The sequence below is a fragment of the Eucyclogobius newberryi genome, unplaced genomic scaffold (assembly GCF_026437365.1).
Source record: "Eucyclogobius newberryi isolate DKJ021-1_F unplaced genomic scaffold, fEucNew1.0.hap1 SCAF_14, whole genome shotgun sequence".
Taxonomy (NCBI): domain Eukaryota; kingdom Metazoa; phylum Chordata; class Actinopteri; order Gobiiformes; family Gobiidae; genus Eucyclogobius; species Eucyclogobius newberryi.
This window is the reverse complement of record NW_027315768.1, coordinates 27,649,068-27,667,748: the sequence shown is the minus strand read 5'-3', so window position 1 is coordinate 27,667,748 and position 18,681 is coordinate 27,649,068. Positions and strand designations below refer to the sequence as shown.

The 18,681-nt window shown below is 41.4% G+C and overlaps 1 protein-coding gene across 1 annotated transcript in view; it reads left to right on the top strand.

Annotated features, from left to right (window-relative positions):
• lrp1bb (low density lipoprotein receptor-related protein 1Bb) overlaps positions 1–18,681 on the top strand; it is a 512,409-nt gene that overhangs the window by 469,454 nt on the left and 24,274 nt on the right. The window contains exons 77-83 of the mRNA XM_072445180.1: positions 100–341; positions 1,648–1,871; positions 3,085–3,191; positions 4,425–4,541; positions 4,983–5,156; positions 7,123–7,248; positions 12,269–12,433. Coding sequence (XP_072301281.1) covers positions 100–341; positions 1,648–1,871; positions 3,085–3,191; positions 4,425–4,541; positions 4,983–5,156; positions 7,123–7,248; positions 12,269–12,433 — 1,155 coding nt within the window. The remainder of the gene's footprint in view (positions 1–99; positions 342–1,647; positions 1,872–3,084; positions 3,192–4,424; positions 4,542–4,982; positions 5,157–7,122; positions 7,249–12,268; positions 12,434–18,681) is intronic.

The following is an 18,681-nucleotide window of genomic DNA, read 5'->3' as shown; positions in this document are numbered from 1 at the left end:
TGCTATGTAGAGATGCTATTACTCGAGTTATATAGTTCTGTACAGTAATATGTCCTACTTACAGCCCGACTCTCTAAAATTACACTAAATGTCTTGCAGGGCCAGAGGAGCGAGTGCTCTACATCTCTAACGACACTGAAATCAGGAGTTTTGTTTACCCCTTTAACCAAAGCCAAGGACACAAGCTGCTCACCCGCATTGAGGAAAACGCTCGAATCATCGGAATGGACATTTTATTTCACCAACAGAAGTTTATCTGGGCCACACAGTTCAACCCCGGTGGAATTTTCTACAAAGAATCTCAGGACAGGAGCCAAGCAAAGAGCAATGTCAGAAATATTGTAAGTGCTGTTAAATCACATACGTGTCTGTTTTGTTACCTTGAGCCGTGTTTCTGTTGAAGTACCTACTAAAGGCGAGGTCAATGCAGGTTTCTTTGTGTGTGTTTTCATTAGCAGTAGGTTACAAAGCACGAGCCCCCCACATTCTACCCAAAAAAACCCTTTCTGTCCCTGGAGTGAAGGCTACAACAGGAACAGGAAACCGCTTTGTGTCCAGGCCTCCAAACCCCACTTGTAGCAATAATTGTGTGAGACATGTGTATTGTGTGGTAAATAATCGAAAGCACTTTGGTAATGTTATGACCCTCGCTTCTGTTTGATTTGCTTATTTTGCCCTGTTTAATCTGTTGTATTGTCCTGATTGGTAGTTATAGTATTCAGTTGTGCAGCTTCTCTGGGCAACACTCGGTTATTCGCTCACTCGTGGCATCGGGGCTCGTATTCAACCACAAACTGGAGGGTTTCTGGTTCAAATCTTAGTTGAGCACATCACTACACCATTCTCGTCCATGAATGTTTGTGTAATTGTATGTGAATGCGGTGGTGAAAAGGGCAGAAGGTGCAGAATGGTGTGAAGTGTTTGTTAAAATGACTGTATTTTCCTCTTAATAAAGGTGCATTATGTGTCGTTACTGGCACAGGGTCCGCCTCCTGCTGGTCTCCACGGTGATGCGAATGTTCACAGTCTAGCATAAAACTGATGAAGTTAAATTGACTTACAGATGTTGTCATTGTTAAAAGAAATGCATTGTTACTGGGGTCGCCTCTCCACAGATCTATGTGTCATTCCTTGTCTCCAAGGAGATTAGGGCCGTAGACCTCAAGTAATTATTTTGATGTCATAATGCAGGGGTGGGCAATTATATTCCTCCAAGGGCCATATTCCAATCCAGGCGAGGGCCGGCCTGCAATCATTGGTGTGAAATTCAAAACAAAATGAAAAATTAAATATCAAATAAAATATCACTTTTCTGTCAAATATAGGCTATTGAATCTATTATTTAATTCATTTCACATCAGTGCAGACAGATGCATTTTTGGCGGGCCGGATTATAAAGACAAATGTGCCGTATGTGGCCCGTAGTTTGCCCACCACAGTCATGATATACAGGGGTATTTGGACCACAGCAGAAAGGAGAGAGCATGGAGCCCGGAGTGTGTGGGTATAGACAAGTTTAATACCATCCTGTGGAACCAAGCAAGAACATTTCAATAAAGACCCTCACACCAGAAACGTTATATTCTGCACATTTTAAACAAACAGGATATAAAGGTAACTATAAAAGCTCTCTCTCTGTTTTCGCAGTGTTCAGACTTCCGCCGACCTAGAGACATCTCAGCAGACTGGGTCACGGGGAATATTTATTGGACGGATCACTCGAGGATGCACTGGTTCAGCTATTACACAGCCCACTGGACAAAGTTACGCTACTCCATAAATGTGGGCCAGCTAAAGGGCCCCAACTGCACACGCTTGATCACTGACATCGCAGGAGAGCCCTATGCTATCGCGGTTAACCCGGCCAGAGGGTGAGTTATGGCGTTCTTTCTCCTGACACGCATGTTGTGCTGCACAGCTCCTGTTTCAGGCGCCTAGGAGCAACAAGAACGTGAACGCTGAGCTTTCTGGGGTGATTTTGTCATTATTATGAGTTTAATCTGGCTTTTTACAGATGAATACATTGTTTAGTAATAGTTTTCTGTATAAATATTTGCAATTGTGTGAATCTAATTGTCCGAGCAGTTTGAAGACTTATACATGGTCAAATCTTAGAGATACTTAATAGTTTTGAGAGCTTTTGATTTTTAGTGGACTAATCGATGTGCGGCGTGTTTTGAGTCAACAACAGCCCTCCTCACCTCACTGGCATCAGTGGTTACAGTTCACCTAATGGCCTTTAATGGTCCTTACAGTGGTGACAAATTATGTACAAAATGAATGCTGGCATTTCACTTTTTGAAAGGTGAAATTGCAGAATTCACAGCAGGTGGTGATGGGCATATAAAGCATGTGCCCTCTAAAGCTATTTAATGATATACTTGTGAGAATACGTGCCTTTAAATGAACTGTATTCAGCATGTTGAAGTCATTGTGCCATTCTATTCTGTTAATAATGTGATTAGAGAAAAATGTACGGTATTACAAGTTTTCCCATATACTGTTTTTATATATAAAAAGTCATTTCATGTTTTAACATAATGGGAAATCCAAATCTAAATTGAATCTGAAATTTTTTTATTTCTTGCATCATTTTGGTGACATACTGTATCAGGTAAGGGGGGAAACGGTTTTTGGATATTTCATGTATTATTTCAGTGAAGTAGATCTTAATAAAATGTTTCATGAAAAATGTTTTAGCTAAAACGTTGTCTCGTAAGCAGCTATGTTTGTTTTTGATACCATGGACCATGCATGTCCCTGATTGGCTAATCCACCTGTCAATCATGCCCATCTGAACGCAGTGACCAGACTGACTGACAGTACAGAGATATGTCATTCTGGATTTTCCAATGTAGGTGGTACTTTTAGTGCTGAGCTTCATGTTCCTGAGGGAGACAAATCTATTTTAAGAAAAACGTCCTTTGCAGAGTCCCACACACATCTACGGATACAAATCACCTTTGGGTGCGGATTGGACAATGCTGTTTTTAATGTGAAGGCTTAAATATTTCATTTTTAGTTAATATAAAAAGTTTACTCTGTAGTGTCTCACCTCAAAAGCTTTTGCTGTTTCTGTTTCAGGATGATGTACTGGAGTGTAATCGGCGATCACTCTCACATTGAGGAGTCGGCCATGGATGGATCTCTGCGCAGAGTGCTGCTGGAGAAGAACCTCAGGAGACCAACGGGTGTGTGATCTCTGCTCAATGCTGGGAACTCGTAACATGCACCATTTAGGTCTAGACTAGGGACTCCAATGAACTCTTCACACTCTAAGGAAGCGATCTCAGTGCTATAGCGCCGTGACACAAAGGGCTTAACAAGAACTATAATGTTACTAAACAAAAGATACCTATGTTACAATAACTATGTCTGAAGGAGGTCTTAGGTCTAAAATAGGACTGCACACAAAGTAAAGACATTTGCAAAGTTTAAGTGTAATGAGAATGAGGAGAGAAGAGAGAGGTCCCAAAAAGTTTAAGAGCTATTTTTATCCATCATTATGTTTTACTTCAGGGCGTCTGATGTTTTTTAAAGGCAAAGGAATAATTATCTCGTATTTCTTTGTTACAGATGTAAAATAGGAATGTATTTGTTTTATTTCCTCCTTCAAACTCAGAAACAGGACTATTTGAGTGTTTTCCACAGGACACATGCCCGCGCTCACACACTCCTCTGTAAAACATCTAGTGCCTAACATAACACAGTAAAGCGTTTAATGCATCTACATTTCTACAGCGTGACACATGAACGCTCCCATGCGTCCATATTAGTCCAACCAGAACTAAACCAGACGTAAATTGGGTTTTAGTGGACATTTTGCACTTATGGTCAAATTAACTAATGTTACTTAACACTGTCTGTACGTCTTTGTGTAGTGAGCGTGGTGCTTGGAGATACGAGTGGCACACACCGTTCGTTTATAAATCTGTGCGATACGTTTATTTTTAAAACCCTTAGGAGTAAATGAGAAAGGAGCTACAGTATCCTTATGCTACAGCGCCATTAGGCTGTGCTGTGGCCTGTAGGGAGACATTTACTCCTGATCTACTTTTGAGGAGATGCTTTGGCCTGCTTTAGTTCAAGGGACAAATGCGGTGCTTCAGTCGCTCGCCGCATTATTCATCATCCGAGGAAAAACACAAACTTATTTAAATGCAGCAGCCAGGTGCTCAATAACCGAGAGGACATATCCTGGTTCTGTACTCCTGCAGGGTTAAACACAACACATCCAAGCAAAAGAGCGCCGATCTGTGTTATTTTCGAATAAGAAAAACCCGGTGAATGCATTTGAATGTAAATAGCCAAAAGGAGATGGAGGAAAGCACTACATCCTCTTCCAATGAAATGTAACAACTTTCGCTGCTGGGTTTTGTACCAATCTTGGGGTAATTTTGAACTAAATCTTCATCCTGCTGCAGGGCTGGCCATTGATTTCTTCAATCAGCGGCTGTACTGGGCTGATCCGGAGCTTTCTCATATCGGGAGCATGAGGTTTGATGGATCTGATCCTCTGGTCACAATCAATGATAGACATGGTAAGACCAACAGGAAAAGAGGAAAAGAGACATGATTTGTTTTTTTTTTGCCCCTCGTGTATTTTGGATATTGTTGCACCTGAACTTTTAGCTTCTTCTTGCCAGTGGCTTGAATGTACATGTCTGTTTTGAAATGATAAGAACGAACAACATGCTTTTATATAAGATTGATTAGGGCGTATTCGAAGCAGCGGAAACATAGCATATTATATGGATTGTGATATTCAGGAATGTATGTTTTTATATTGTATTATATATGATATTTGAAAAGTTCTTGATATCGTCACATTCTTTTGTCTTTGTGGATTGAAGAGTTTTACTATTATGAATATTATAGATTTTATTTTCTACCATAACTTCTTGACACATGGGTGTATAATGTATAATAGAAACTTACATATAACTGAGATTCTGTTATGTTTGATGATACTGTTCCTACAGGCATCTCGCAGCCGTACAGAATAGACCTTTTCGAGGACTACATCTATGGGACCGGACTGAAACACGAAGTTTTCAAGATCCACAAATTTGGCAAACAGTCGGTGGAGTTTCTCAGTTTGGGTGTGGAGAAACCCACTAATGTTTTGATCTCCCACCGATTCAAGCAACAGGACGGTAAGAGCTCCAGACACCGTTATAACACTCACCAGTGTAACGGCACAACAGAGACAAACACAAACACGCTGTGCGACTGCAACCTGCTCTGTTCTATTGTTTTTCAAAAGTTCATATCCACATCTTTTTAAAATGACAGTGTAAAATAAATGTGAAATCAGATTTTGAAATAATAAAAAAAAAAATGTTTCATGTAATTCAGCCCAGAAATGATAGAGACATCAATTATAAAGCAATACTAAACTAGCTGCATTTTGACATGGAATGATCCTTCTAAAATATAATGTTCTGGTGTAAAATAATCTGTGAAAAGAAATATTGAAACCACAATAATTGGTTGGAAATAAACTTTACGACCTGAATACTGCATCTGTTGTTTGTAATGTGGCTTTCATTTGAACAAAAGGAAACGGGCAAACACATTGTCCCTGAAGAGAGATTAATATAAAAAAATGAAGTTGATTTTGTAAAAAGAGATGGCATTTTAGCAACATTTCTAGATGTGCACACTATTATTACCACTTCACCAGACATTTTATTCCTGAAGCTCAAATTAGAACAAGTAAAATTCTGCATTCCTTACCCTCCCATGTATAATAAAGCACTGTATAGATGACTCTATATCTTGTAAACATGTAATGCTCCCTAGCCGTAAACACTGACTACCTTTGAAGCTCCTCTCCAAACATTACAGTGCTGCACATGTGTGAAATAAACTGCATTTCTCATTCCCTCTGTGGACATGGGCTATCGATGAAGCCCTCCCCACTTTCTCCTACATGCAGTAAACCAACTTTAGTTGTTACATGGTTGCTTTTAATGGCTGCACGGAGCTTCAGACTGGCTCGGTCTTGGTCAGTTTTTCACTTAAAGGGCAGCTGTTTCTGCTCCTCCGAGACTCATTAGACCCAGCCATGTTGCAATTGGAGTTTGTGGGCAGAAGGATGTGCGCGGCTTGCAAAACGCCGCGACATGGAAGTTTGATGTCTTCAGCGTTACTGCCCAAAATCATTTACATTTTCCTCAGGCTTTCATGCAGCTTTTTATGCGAAATATGGGCTGGATCATGTGCCGTTTCAGAAGCACAGGCTTGTTATAAGCAGCTGTAATTTTCAATGCACTGGGTTTTTTCCACAGTAGTGGTAGACGGCACAAGAGCTACTTCAAAGCTGTAATTTCTGGATCAAATACCACCATGTATTCAATTTCATTTTTAGGAAAGTATCTATATTATGAATACCACCAAAAGAAAAAGCAACTGTGCCAGAATAGTTACTCAGATTGTGTATTCTGACTATGTATTTTTGGTCGAGCATATAAATAAGACTTACCATCATAGATACATGCTTTTTGTAGTGATGGGAAATATATCAAAATGTTAATACTATTGAGAAATTATGAAAGAATTCTGTTGGAAAATCCATCACAGCATTAGCGCTATGTCGCATGCACATTATTCACAGGGAAATACTTACTGTTCTGGGATTGTCCGACTGAGATGAATAAAACACTGTGAATTACTGTATGTTCAGCATTAACATCCCACTTGACAATAAAACTACCATATGTATTTGGAGCATAAAACTAAATATCACTATAATTTTTGTCGTATCAACCAAGCCGGTAAGAAATTGTGCACTGTTGATTTCCTGATTGCAACATCTGCAGAGCCTAAACATAATCATAATGTTTGTGATTCAGGCCAATCACTGTACAGTATGTGAAGAGAGCACTTTACATCTCCTCTAATCAGACAAAGCCGATCTTAACACAGTTCACCAACCTTGTTTTTTCTTGTCTTTTATTTCATGCTCGGGGGCATTGAGCACATTCCACACTTCAAAGGATTAAATTAAAGCACTTAATCTTATAAATAAATAATCCTGGGAACACTTTTTGAAGACAAACGTGTTGTTTACTCACCAAAGTGACAGATTATTCACTTGGATCGTTCTTTGTTTTACAGCGTCAAATCCATGTCTGAGGATGTCCTGTGATTTCATGTGTCTGCTCAACCCGACCGGAGCCAGATGCACCTGCCCCGAGGGGAAGGTCCTGGTCAATGGAACCTGTGTGGACACCAACATCTCAGGTAAATGTAACGCTAATTCAGGAGGTTATTTATTAGATAGGGCTGCGTATGAGCAATAAGTCGCATGAAGAAACTAGATTTGTCTACAGGAGCTTGTGGGGGAATGAAAAAGCAAAAACACAGAAGTATGTTAAATTAAAGCCGCAAGCGGCAATGATCGGCCCTCGCCACGCCGCCGCCGCCATGCCGCCACCACGCCGCCGCCACGCCGCACGAGAAGGGGGCGCTAACGCGCCCCAATTGTCCTTTTATTACATCTACTGCTGAATCTGTGACGCTGTCACATCTTCTCCCCTTTGTTTTACCATCAAAAAGCAATTTTATTTTGAATTCTTGGCAAAATGTGCGGCTTTGCCGCACAGAGACCGTGACTTTTTGAATAAAAATGTGGATACCTTTTGATGGTCCACCCCTGAAGATGAGTCTCACCAAATTTCAGGTTAATAGGGCTAACGCCCTGGGAGGAGTTTGTGAAAGTCTAAAGTGTAAACATGTTCTGGCGATTTCCCCATTGCAATAACGTGGGAGGTTTTGGTCATCGCTACAGCAAAGCCATAACAATTATGACATGGGTCTCATTGACTTTTTTGATGGGGATGCTAAAATTGAGTTGTGTGTCAAATTTAATTTAATTTCGCAAAACTAAACATTTAACCTCCATATAAAATCTGTAGGGGGCGCTGTGGCGCCAAATTAATTAATTTCACTTCAAGTAGGTTTAGGGCAAAGAGTTTAACAACTGATTCTAATTTGACGTAATTCGGACTTTATCTGCGCAAACGGCAGAAATGTTAAATTTGGGAGATTTCTGAAATTCTAGCTACAGTTTGCGGCTTCGCCGCACAGATACCGTGAGAGGTATCAATGTAATTTGAATAACTTTTGATGTCCCACTCCTCAGTAGCATTTTCACCAAATTTCAGAATTTTAGAGCCAACGCCCTGGGAAGAGTTCGTAAAAGTACGACATTTGGAAAAACTCCCTAGTCATGCTTAGCCATTTTTGAACCAATATGGGCGACATTTGGTTGGGCGGACGGCGTTGCCGTAGTAATATTTTTTACTTCTCTTGTCACCATCTACCTCTGCGCCAAATTTCATGATTCTACGATCAGATTTTTTTTGGGTCATTTCCCATCTCTCACTGCATTTTTGGTACATTTGGGGGCGCTGACGCGCCCATTTTTTTATTTTAGAAAAGGGAAATAGCCAGAATGTAGAGAGGCATGATTTTTAGAGGTGTGCAAATTTTTGCAACTTTTCGTCAATGTTCACTGGGTGAAAAATAGGGGGGTTGGTCCCGAGAAGAAGAAGAAGAAGAAGAAGAAAGAAAGAAAGAATAATATTCCGATGCGAAAACAATAATAATAATAATAATAACTTTTATTTATATAGCGCTTTTCAGTGACCCAAAGACGCTGAACATAATAAAAAAAGGGGGGGGTATTTACAGACAGGGGGGGACAACACGTACAATACACATTAATATACAGATAAAATGAACAAGACAGAAGAAGTAGAGAGAAAAAGATGGGGATGTAACAGGGGGTAGAAGAGTAGGCAATGGGGTAGAGGAGGCTAGGGGTAGGGGAGGTCATAGGCTTGGGTGAAGAGGTATGCTTTTAGGCGGGATTTGAATGTTGTGAGTGAGGGAGAGTGGCGGACAGGTTGGGGGAGGGAGTTCCAGAGTCGGGGTGCTGTTCGGGAGAATGCTCTGTCGCCAAAAGTTTTGAGTCGGGATGTTGGTGCAGTCAGGGTGAGAGAGGAGGAGGATCGGAGAGCTCGGGAGGGGCGGTGGGGGATGAGGAGGTCAGACAGGTAGGGGGGGGCAAGGTGGTGAAGAGCTTTGAAGGTGAGGAGGAGTATTTTAAAGTTTATGCGCTGCTTGATGGGGAGCCAATGGAGAGAGCGGAGAACGGGAGTGATGTGTTCACGGGACCTGGTGTGGGTGAGGAGGCGGGCAGCGGAGTTTTGGACCATTTGGAGTCTGTGGAGGGAATGGGAGGAGATGCCAGTGAGGAGGGAGTTGCAGTAGTGGAGGCGGGAGGAGATGAAGGCATGGATGAGGGATTCAGCAGCGGGGAGGGTGAGGCAGTGTCGGATTTTGGCGATGCGGCGGAGGTGGAAGTATGAGGTCTTGACGATGTGGCTGACATGGGGAGTGAAGGAGAGGGTGGGGTCCATGATGACACCGAGATTGCGTACCAGGGTAGAGGGGGTGATGGTCGAGGTGTCGATGCTGAGTGAAAAGGGACCAGTTTTATTGAGAGTGGATTTGGTGCCAATGAGGAGGAGCTCTGTTTTGTCACTGTTCAGTTTGAGGAAGTTGAGAGTGAGCCATGATTTTATTGTAGAGATGCAGGTTTGGATGTGGCTGAGGGGAGGGTTTTGGGTGGATTTGGTGGTGAGGTATATCTGGGTGTCGTCAGCGTAGCAGTGAAAGTCCAGGTTGAGTTGGCGGAGGATGTGACCAAGGGGGAAGATGTAGCAGATGAAGAGGAGGGGGCCGAGGACTGAGCCCTGGGGGACCCCCTGCGTTACTGGGGAGAGGGTGGATGAGTGACCGGAGAGGGAAATGAACTCTTGCCTGTTGGTGAGGTAGGATGTGAGCCAGTCAAGTGCAGAGCCCTCAACACCCAGTTGGCGCAGCCTTTGTAGGAGGATGGAATGGTTTATAGTGTCAAAGGCTGCGCTGAGGTCTAGTAGTAACAGGATGTTGAGGGCCCCGGAGTCTGCAGAGGTGAGGAGATCGTTGAGTACTTTGACCAGGGCTGTTTCAGTGCTGTGAAGTGGGCGGAAGCCAGATTGGAGGGGTTCATAGAGGTTGTTTGACTGGAGGTGGGTGTGAAGTTGGGCGGCGACGATGCGTTCCAGCGTTTTTGAGAGGAACGGCAGGTTGGAGATGGGGCGGTAGTTGGAGAGGTTGGCGGAGTCTAGGGTGGGTTTTTTGAGGATGGGGGTGATGGAGGCCAGTTTGTAGATGGAAGGAACATGGCCGAGGGATAAAGACTGGTTGAAGAGGGTGGTGAGATGGGGGATGAGAGCAGGGAGGCAGGCCTTGGTTAGAGTCGTTGGGATGTTTCCCATTTTTCAAATATCATAAACTATACATTTTCTGAAAGCGCTCGCGCTTTCCTACCTCATGGTGTGGGTCCCTGGTCACTGACGGGTACTTTCGTTAATTTTGAGTGGGCTCCGCCCACTTTGTGTTTTTGGCCCTCTATACAGTAATAATGTTCAAATTTTGCATTACATGCTTATATGCACGGAACATGCAAGAGATGAGGAACGTATTCGTGAGCTACTTAGCGCAAATGAGTGCTTTATGTGGGGATGACGACCGCGAAGCGTTCCAATGTAAGTGCTCGTTTAGTGCGCACTTTTGCACGGGCTTCGCCCGTTTACAACGGTAATGTTCCATTTTCCTACTACTAATTAGTATGCACGGGGCGTGCGTGAGTGAAGGAGTGCGTTAGTGAGTGTTTGAAAGTGGGCGAGCGCTTCGCGCTCGATTTCGTGCGCATAACGTGCGCACTTTCGCAGCCGTGCTTCGCACGGCCTTACGAGATTAATAGGCCTCTTGCCAGCTTGTGGCGCTCGGGCCTAATTATAACTGTATTAAATAGAAGAAATAACAATATAAATAAAAATTCAAAACAACAAAAAAAAAATTCCAGCAAAAGTTCAGTTACTTTTTGTTAAAGGTCCCATAACATGCGAAATCGACTTTTCAGAGCTTTTAACCTTCTTACATTGCTATTTGTGCTTCATATATGTCCAGAGTGTTTTTTTTTATTGATTCCCGTAGTGTTTAGCTATATTACAGACTATCTCCTTTCCTCCAATCTCCAAACTGACGGGGGGTGGGGCAAGGCCGCGTCATAAGGGCAAGCACGCGTCATCATCCCCCCTCAACCAAGTCTAGTCTATCCTAAGTGTATTATCAATTATATACTTAGGATAGACTACGAAACGTGAAAAAAAGCATGTTATGGCACCTTTAAAGTCTTAAGTTCAGTTTGTAGGATTGAAAAAATATATATTCCAAGTGAAAAGAATAAAAAAGTAATCCAATTTAGGGTAAAAAACAAAGAATGGTCCTACCAGGTTTGCAGAGTTAATTTGGGTCGCTCGAGGAAAATCAGGGTGTGTCAGGGGGGAAAGCATACAAATAATGAATGGAAATGTATGGGTTGTATGTTGAATATAGTGAATACTAGGACAGCTACTGGAAATTACAATGACAGTGAGGAATAACTTTGGACAAACTGTTTAAAAAGAGCTTGTTCTGGTTTGTAAAAGATCAACTACAGCTCCTTCATTGGAGTTTTGTCATGTTGTACAGCCCTTGCCTTTTAGCTCTGAAATTGCCTTGGATGATTAGAGTTAGCTTTGACGCTAGAGGCTATTTCGTTTTACTCTTTTTTTCCTTCGCCAGTACACCAGCAGTAGACACATTATTGTGCCCTCTCCTGGCAACGGTGGTGTTGTGTGTGCTCAGAAATTAGGACTGAATTACTGTTGCTTGTTTTACATACATGCTGCACATGGCCAGTGTTTAAACCTGTCAAATATGAAAAATACAAAGGTTAATTGTTCAAAATAGATTTAAAAAAAAAGCCTGAATGATGTATAAAATAGGCCAAATAAAAGTGAAGTCAACAGTTCTACTTTGACCACCCTGTACGACAATTGAAACAAATAGATCCGTACTGCACTCCATCCGGTTGTCATTGATCACTACATATGTAAATTCAACTGTAAATCTGTACATAGTAAGCCTAATTTTTATCTTATAGCCTATTCTTATGTTTATCCTATAGCAGATTCAATTTGTTTTTCTTTTTGACTTCATATAGGTTGTTTTATCATTGTTCTTTGTTTTATGTTGCACCGAATCACCAAAGCAAGTTCATATATTTGTGAATTCTGTTCATTGACAATGGCAATAAACCTTTTCTGATTCTGATATTAGTGATTACTGGTTACTAAAATGGTAATTGGGTTGGTCTTGTGTGAAGGTGAACTGTGTCGTCCCCCCTGTGAGAACGGAGGGCGCTGCCTGGCCAATGAGAAGGGCGACTGGCGCTGCTACTGCTGGCCCGACTTTTCCGGGGAGCGCTGTGAGGTCAACCACTGCAGCGACTACTGCCTGAACGGTGGCACCTGCATGGGCTCGCTACTGGGTAAGTGCACAAATAGAAATACTCGTGTTTGCGTCTTATTTATGTTCCTTTGTTTTTGAGGTAAAGGATCAGTGTCAGAAATATCGAAACATCACTCATCAAAAACATGCCTGGGGTTGTATTTAGCTTCAGTCACGCTTGTTCGATTAATCCTGTTAAGTAAGTCCTCTACTTCTGAACCTCAAAAAACCAGACTCATTCGTGTGTGGGGGCAAGCTAGGTTTGTTTTCTACCCTTTGTAATTAAACACGATTATGTGTGCTTTTAGTAGATACAATACTTTAAGTTTTAAAACAGGAGATGTCAAATCAGAGGTACTCAAGAGCATGTTTAATGTCAATAACTAATAATTCAAGTCAATAACTCCGCAAAGAATGGATATTTGTTCTGTAAAGCAATACTATACAAGTTCCAGGTCACATGCCATCTACTGGTCTCTAAGGAAACTGCACTGGGGGAAAACCGCCATTGCTCTGCCGCTTGAGGACGGTGTGCGTTTGTTTTGGTCCGCTAATGCTACATTTTGTGCAATGTTACCTCACTGGTCATTTAATGTAGGCTTTGATTTCTTTAAACATGAGTGCATGGCAACAACTATACTGGGTTGTAAAGGAAATGAGTCTAATTTACAGTCCTAGTCATATATATTTTTTTTTATGCTTTAAAATCATAAAATAGCTTAGTTCGATTTGGGTTTATAGCTCCATCAGACAGCCTAAAATGTTATCTTATTTTGGCCTACAGCCCTGTTAACAAATGTATGAACTTGTCATCCAAACAGCTAGCATCAACAAGAAAAATGTGAAGGCAAGGCAAGTTTATTTGTGGAGCAAAATTCAAAGTGCTTCACACAACAGGAAAAATAATAATTAAAATCACAAAGAAATTACAGAAATAACAAAACATAAAAAGACATAAAAGAGAAAAGTGCAAAGAAAATAATTTCAGTCATATGCACAGCTAAACAAATCTGTTTTTAGCTTAGAATTGAACATTCCTGAAGCCTGTCTCACATCTTCAGGAAGACTGTTCCAGATTTTAGCTGCATAAAACTGAAATGCAGATTCCTCAGAGTCTGAGATGGCTCATGTGGCACAAACATGTGCGAGGTGTACTTTGATGCTGGGCCATGGATGGACTTTTATACAAGAAAAGTTGCTTTAAAGTCTATTGTGAACACTAAATGTAGCCTCTAAACCTCAGCTTTATATATTTTCACTGTGGTTTTACGTCTTGGAACTACTACTGTCCTGGTGCTGCTGCCTCATGTGGGACAGTGACACAGAATCTTTTGTAAAAGACACTTCAGCTCTGCTCTGTCTAGCGCAGTCAGCGCTTGCTCTACACCTGTTGCATTGCATCTTCTCCAAAGCGCCTGGTCCCTCCCTACCACATTTCCCATGGTTGCCGAGGGGCCAGATGCCAGAGTACAATGCAAATCTCTAAGTACCTTGTGCCTTGTCCCCGATCTTGTAATGACTTTACCACGTGCTGATGGTGAGCTCCCACTTGAGGTCCTGGGTGTCCATACATACCCTTTGCAATTTAGTGTCACATTCCTTATATTTTGTCAATAAGTTTGGCAATATCAGCAAGCATATTGTCATACAGTAAATATATATATGAAAAGCCATTTGCTTTTTAGTATTTACTGTGTGATGTTGTGTTTTGTCAAATTTGGTAGGACAATTATCACATGTCAAATTCTGCCCTGCTAATCAAAATTTGTTTTCTCTCCCCAAATATTCCAATCCGTATGCTCTTTTGCTCTTTAATAATGAAAAAAAAAGCCCTGTTACATATTAAAATGTGCTAAGAGTCTGTCGCACCAACAGAAAGCATGGTGCAAGCACCGGCCGCTAAATTCCCCAGCCGTATAATTAGATTTCACTGAATGTTGCTCACCAAACCTTGAAAAAAACGGAATCTAAATTGATGAAAACACATGCACAAAACACTTTTTTGTATTCTGAACATATCGTATATCGTAGAAATGTTCATTAATGTGCAGTGACGCGGAGAAATAAGGGCAGCACAATGTTTTATAGTGAGATCATTGAAAAATGTGCTACAGTACACAGTACATACAGTACATTTTATACAATATATATTTTATACAATATAACTGTAAATATATATGTAATATATAGTATAGATGTATAAAACTATATTACCTGATTTTTTTTTAATCACATTTTGCCGTCGGAAACTCTACTAAGGTCCAAAACAAATGTCATGGAGACTCACATGCTCATCATCATCATCATCATCATCATCATCATCATCATCATCATCATCAGTTATACACACAGCGAAGGGCCTCAAACTGATGGTCAATGCAATAAATCTTTAAATTGGTGCATTTAGCACATTGCACCTCTAATACTGATGGTACATGGACTTCCTCGGGTGGTATACCAATATATGTATGCTTTTGGGTTTGGGTTAACCAGTATCAGTAGTATATAGCCTTAATTTAGCTCTGATATAGTTCTAATTTAAATCTGGTAGTAATAGTACTTGGAAAGCCAATGTTTGAGAACCACTGCATTGAAAATAATAAAAATAACTGTAAAACATGTTTATAATAATTGATTTTAGTTGTTTTTTTTTCCATAGCATCTCCCAATAAAATATATCCACACGCACTTGTATACATGCGTTTATTTTTCCCGTTTTGGCCGCCATTTTGACGACTTCTGACCATTCACAAGCTTGAATATTTTGCTTTTGCTTTATCTCTTTTAAGTGCAACAGCCTCTCTCTGTAACTCGTGGATAGATTACCTCATTGTCGGTATCTCTGGGGCATTTTCTCCGCCGCCTCTCCACATCCTCTTAACACAAATGCCTCCTGCCATCTGCCACTCCAGCGGTTTTGTCACGGCTGCTCACGTCAAGGCAAGCCTCAAATCTGCGTCTCGCCTTTCCCGGAGTCAAGGTGCTCTTTCATGCTTCACGCCTTCCTGAGACAATCGCATGCAGAGCCGCTATGGACCACGTATGGATGTGTGCAGATGTCAGCGCTGAAATTGAATGGGGATGTACCGCTCTATTAAAATTGAGCGCGTTGATTTACGAGCCTCCGCATCATGCCTCCATCACCGCAATCACCCTTAACATCTCCATCCCCATTGGCTGTGAAGGAGGACAATCATGGCTGTAGCTTTGGATGTTATGAATATCAATGTGCCAAGCATACGGTTCGTGTCAATTAGATTTAATGTCTAGCCCTCTGTGTCCTGAATGACATTTGATATTAGAAAAGATGCAAGCGTCAGTTATCAGATCTGGATTGGCACTATTGCAGTAGTGGACAAAAAAACTTTAGTTACTACACGGCTGGTAAAGTCCTTTATGAAGCTACTTTGTATTTTTGTATTCAGGCGTCCACTTCAAAATATGAAATATTAAAATTGTGGGTTTGTATGTTCTCACAGTGAGACAGGGACAAAGATTAAACTTAGAACCAACGTATGACCAAGACAAAATGTTTTCAAATTCAGAAGTCGATTAAAGAAATTCATCCATCCATCCATCCATTTTCTCCCGCTTGTTCCCTTTCGGGGTCGTGGGTGACTGGAGCCTATCCCAGTGACTTTGGGCCTTAGGCGGGGTACACCCTGGACAGTGGCCAACTTGTCGCAGGGCCAACACAGAGACACAGACATTACAGACAGTTCACTCTCACATTCAATCACTAGGGCCAATTTAGAGTCGCCAATTTTGCCTAACACAAGCATGTCTTTGGACGGTGGGAGGAAGCCGGAGAAGCCGGAGAGAACCCACGGTAACACGGGGAGAACATGCAGACTCCACCCAGAGAGATCATGTGATGTTGGTCTGGTCTGGGAATCGAACCCATGATCTCCTTCTTGGGAGGCAAGAGCGCTAACCGCCTTTGCCACCATGAAAAAGCTTGACTCGACGGGAGCGTCACAAAGTGTAACTACAGACGACAAACTCACAGGATTTCACACCAAAACTATTCACACAGAGATGTACTAGTTGCATATCTGTTTGTAAAAAGACAATGGTCCATACAGTAAATGCTTGTTTTGTCATGACATTAAATAGATGGTGTCATAGTCGACCACCATTGATCGATTAATCGATGAAACGACTAAAATCCTGTCTGATATTTTGGACTCTTGGGTCGCCGTGTGAGCCCTCCTCTCACTACATTTACCTGCTCCTTTTATGAAGCAATTTTAGATCCGTATCGTGGTTTACAATGAACAAAACGTAACATGTCGATCCACTTATGTCATGATCTCCTTTAAAAACACAACAATTACTTTGAAAAGAGGTGTTAGAAGTGGGGAAAATGATTCAAGGTAGTGTAGTGTGAAGCCTGAAATGGGTGAGAAGAGCGGGGGAGGACTTTCAGCAAATTGCCGGAGCAGGTAATCAATCTCACAACACTGAGGCTGGCACCGAGCCCGGCAGAGCACTCGGCGTTTTCAAGTTCTTTTAAGTACATACTTTTTTTTTATTTTTCCACACATTGTAGAGAACTCTATCAGGACAGACTGAAAAAACAATCTGGCATATAGTTTCTGTTTTCCTCCTGATAGGCCACAATCATTTTTAAAATCAAAACACATGCCTCTTTCTAAATACAGCTTTTTGTGAAACCGAGAGGGATAATCGCCAGTGCTTCAGGAAACAGTGGAAACCGTTGGGAGATAGTTTTTGAACGCATCATAAAACGCGTAATACTCGCCACAGCTGGAAATGAGAGCGGCAGACGTGAAATCGGGACAAGCAGAGATTTCACCGTGGGCCAGCAGCTCTGTCTTAGTCATACCTGGCATTTTTTATGTGAGCAGCAGCTTTAGCGCATCAGGCAAATGTCCTTCAGGCAAAGAATGTGTCTGGGAATACGGAGCGAAGATTAGCAAGAAAAAAAGTACTTTCAAATATGTGCGCCCCAGCAACGAGAAGCCAAATATAACTTTGACACTGGAACATTTGGGGGGGTTTGGAGAATATGCAACAAATGATAGGCATAATTATGACATAATTTATATGATTTCTTCATCACTGATCACGGCGACGGGCAAGTGCTGGGACATAGCGATCATTTGTCCTTAAATGTGTGGAAAATATGTATGTTTTTGGGTTTGGGTTAACCAGTATATAGTTAAGCCTTTTCCATAATTTAATCTCATGTTAGACTTGGTTTAGTCTCCTTTTACTGTCTTTTTCTTGCCTTAATTTAGCTCAGATATAATACAAATCTAAATCTGATAGTACTTGGAAAGCCAATGTTTGAGAACCACTGCATTAAAAATAACTGTCAAACATTATAATAATTGATTTTAGTTTTTCATGGCATCTCCCAATAAACTATATTCACATGCACTTGTGCGTTACAAATACGTGCGCCCCAGCAGCGAGAAGCCAAATATAACTTTGACACTGGAACATTTAGGGGGTTTGTAGAATATGCAACAAATAATAGGTATAATTATGACATAATTTATATGATTTCTTCATCACTGATCACGGCGACGGGCCAGTGCTGGGACATAGCAATCATTTGTCCTTAAATGTGGAAATTGATTGGACTGTTGACCCCAAATCACCGCATTTAACACTTTAACAGTTCTCAAAATCTGTGGAAAACTGTTTTACTTTTTAAAACACGAGTAGATTATTGAGCTGTACTTCCCACTATATACTGCATAGACATGGCCGCCGTGTCGTGAGTTCGAATCCCGACTCCGGCAATTGACTGCATGTCCTCCCTTCTCTCTCGTCCCCCGTTTCACCCTGTCCTCTCCTGCCACAAAATCTGAAAAAAAAAGAAGAAAAACGATATGGACAAATCCACAAGCTGAATGTTTCACAAAGTACAAATCACACTGTAAGCCAAGCATATGTCTCCCAGTAAAACGAAAGACTAGAAATACTGACTGAAGATTAGCAGCAAAGAAATGACTCTGAAATGGGTATCGCGTGTCCCAGCTGCTGTGATTAAAGGCGGCTGAACAGAACCTCATCATCAATTAGACACTGGATATTTTCCAGTTTTATCTATGAAATAACAAGGTGTCATTGCAGCGCGCACTGTTGTCCATGTGACCGCTTTATCTGGGCCCTAATGGAACTCTTGGCAGCTGCGGTCCTATACTTCATATACATATTTTTATTTCATTTTGCTCATTAGAAGATGAAATATTAAAAGTAAATATTCTCCAAAGACAAGGAGCGTGTTATGCATTTCAATAGTTCGGTGAAGTG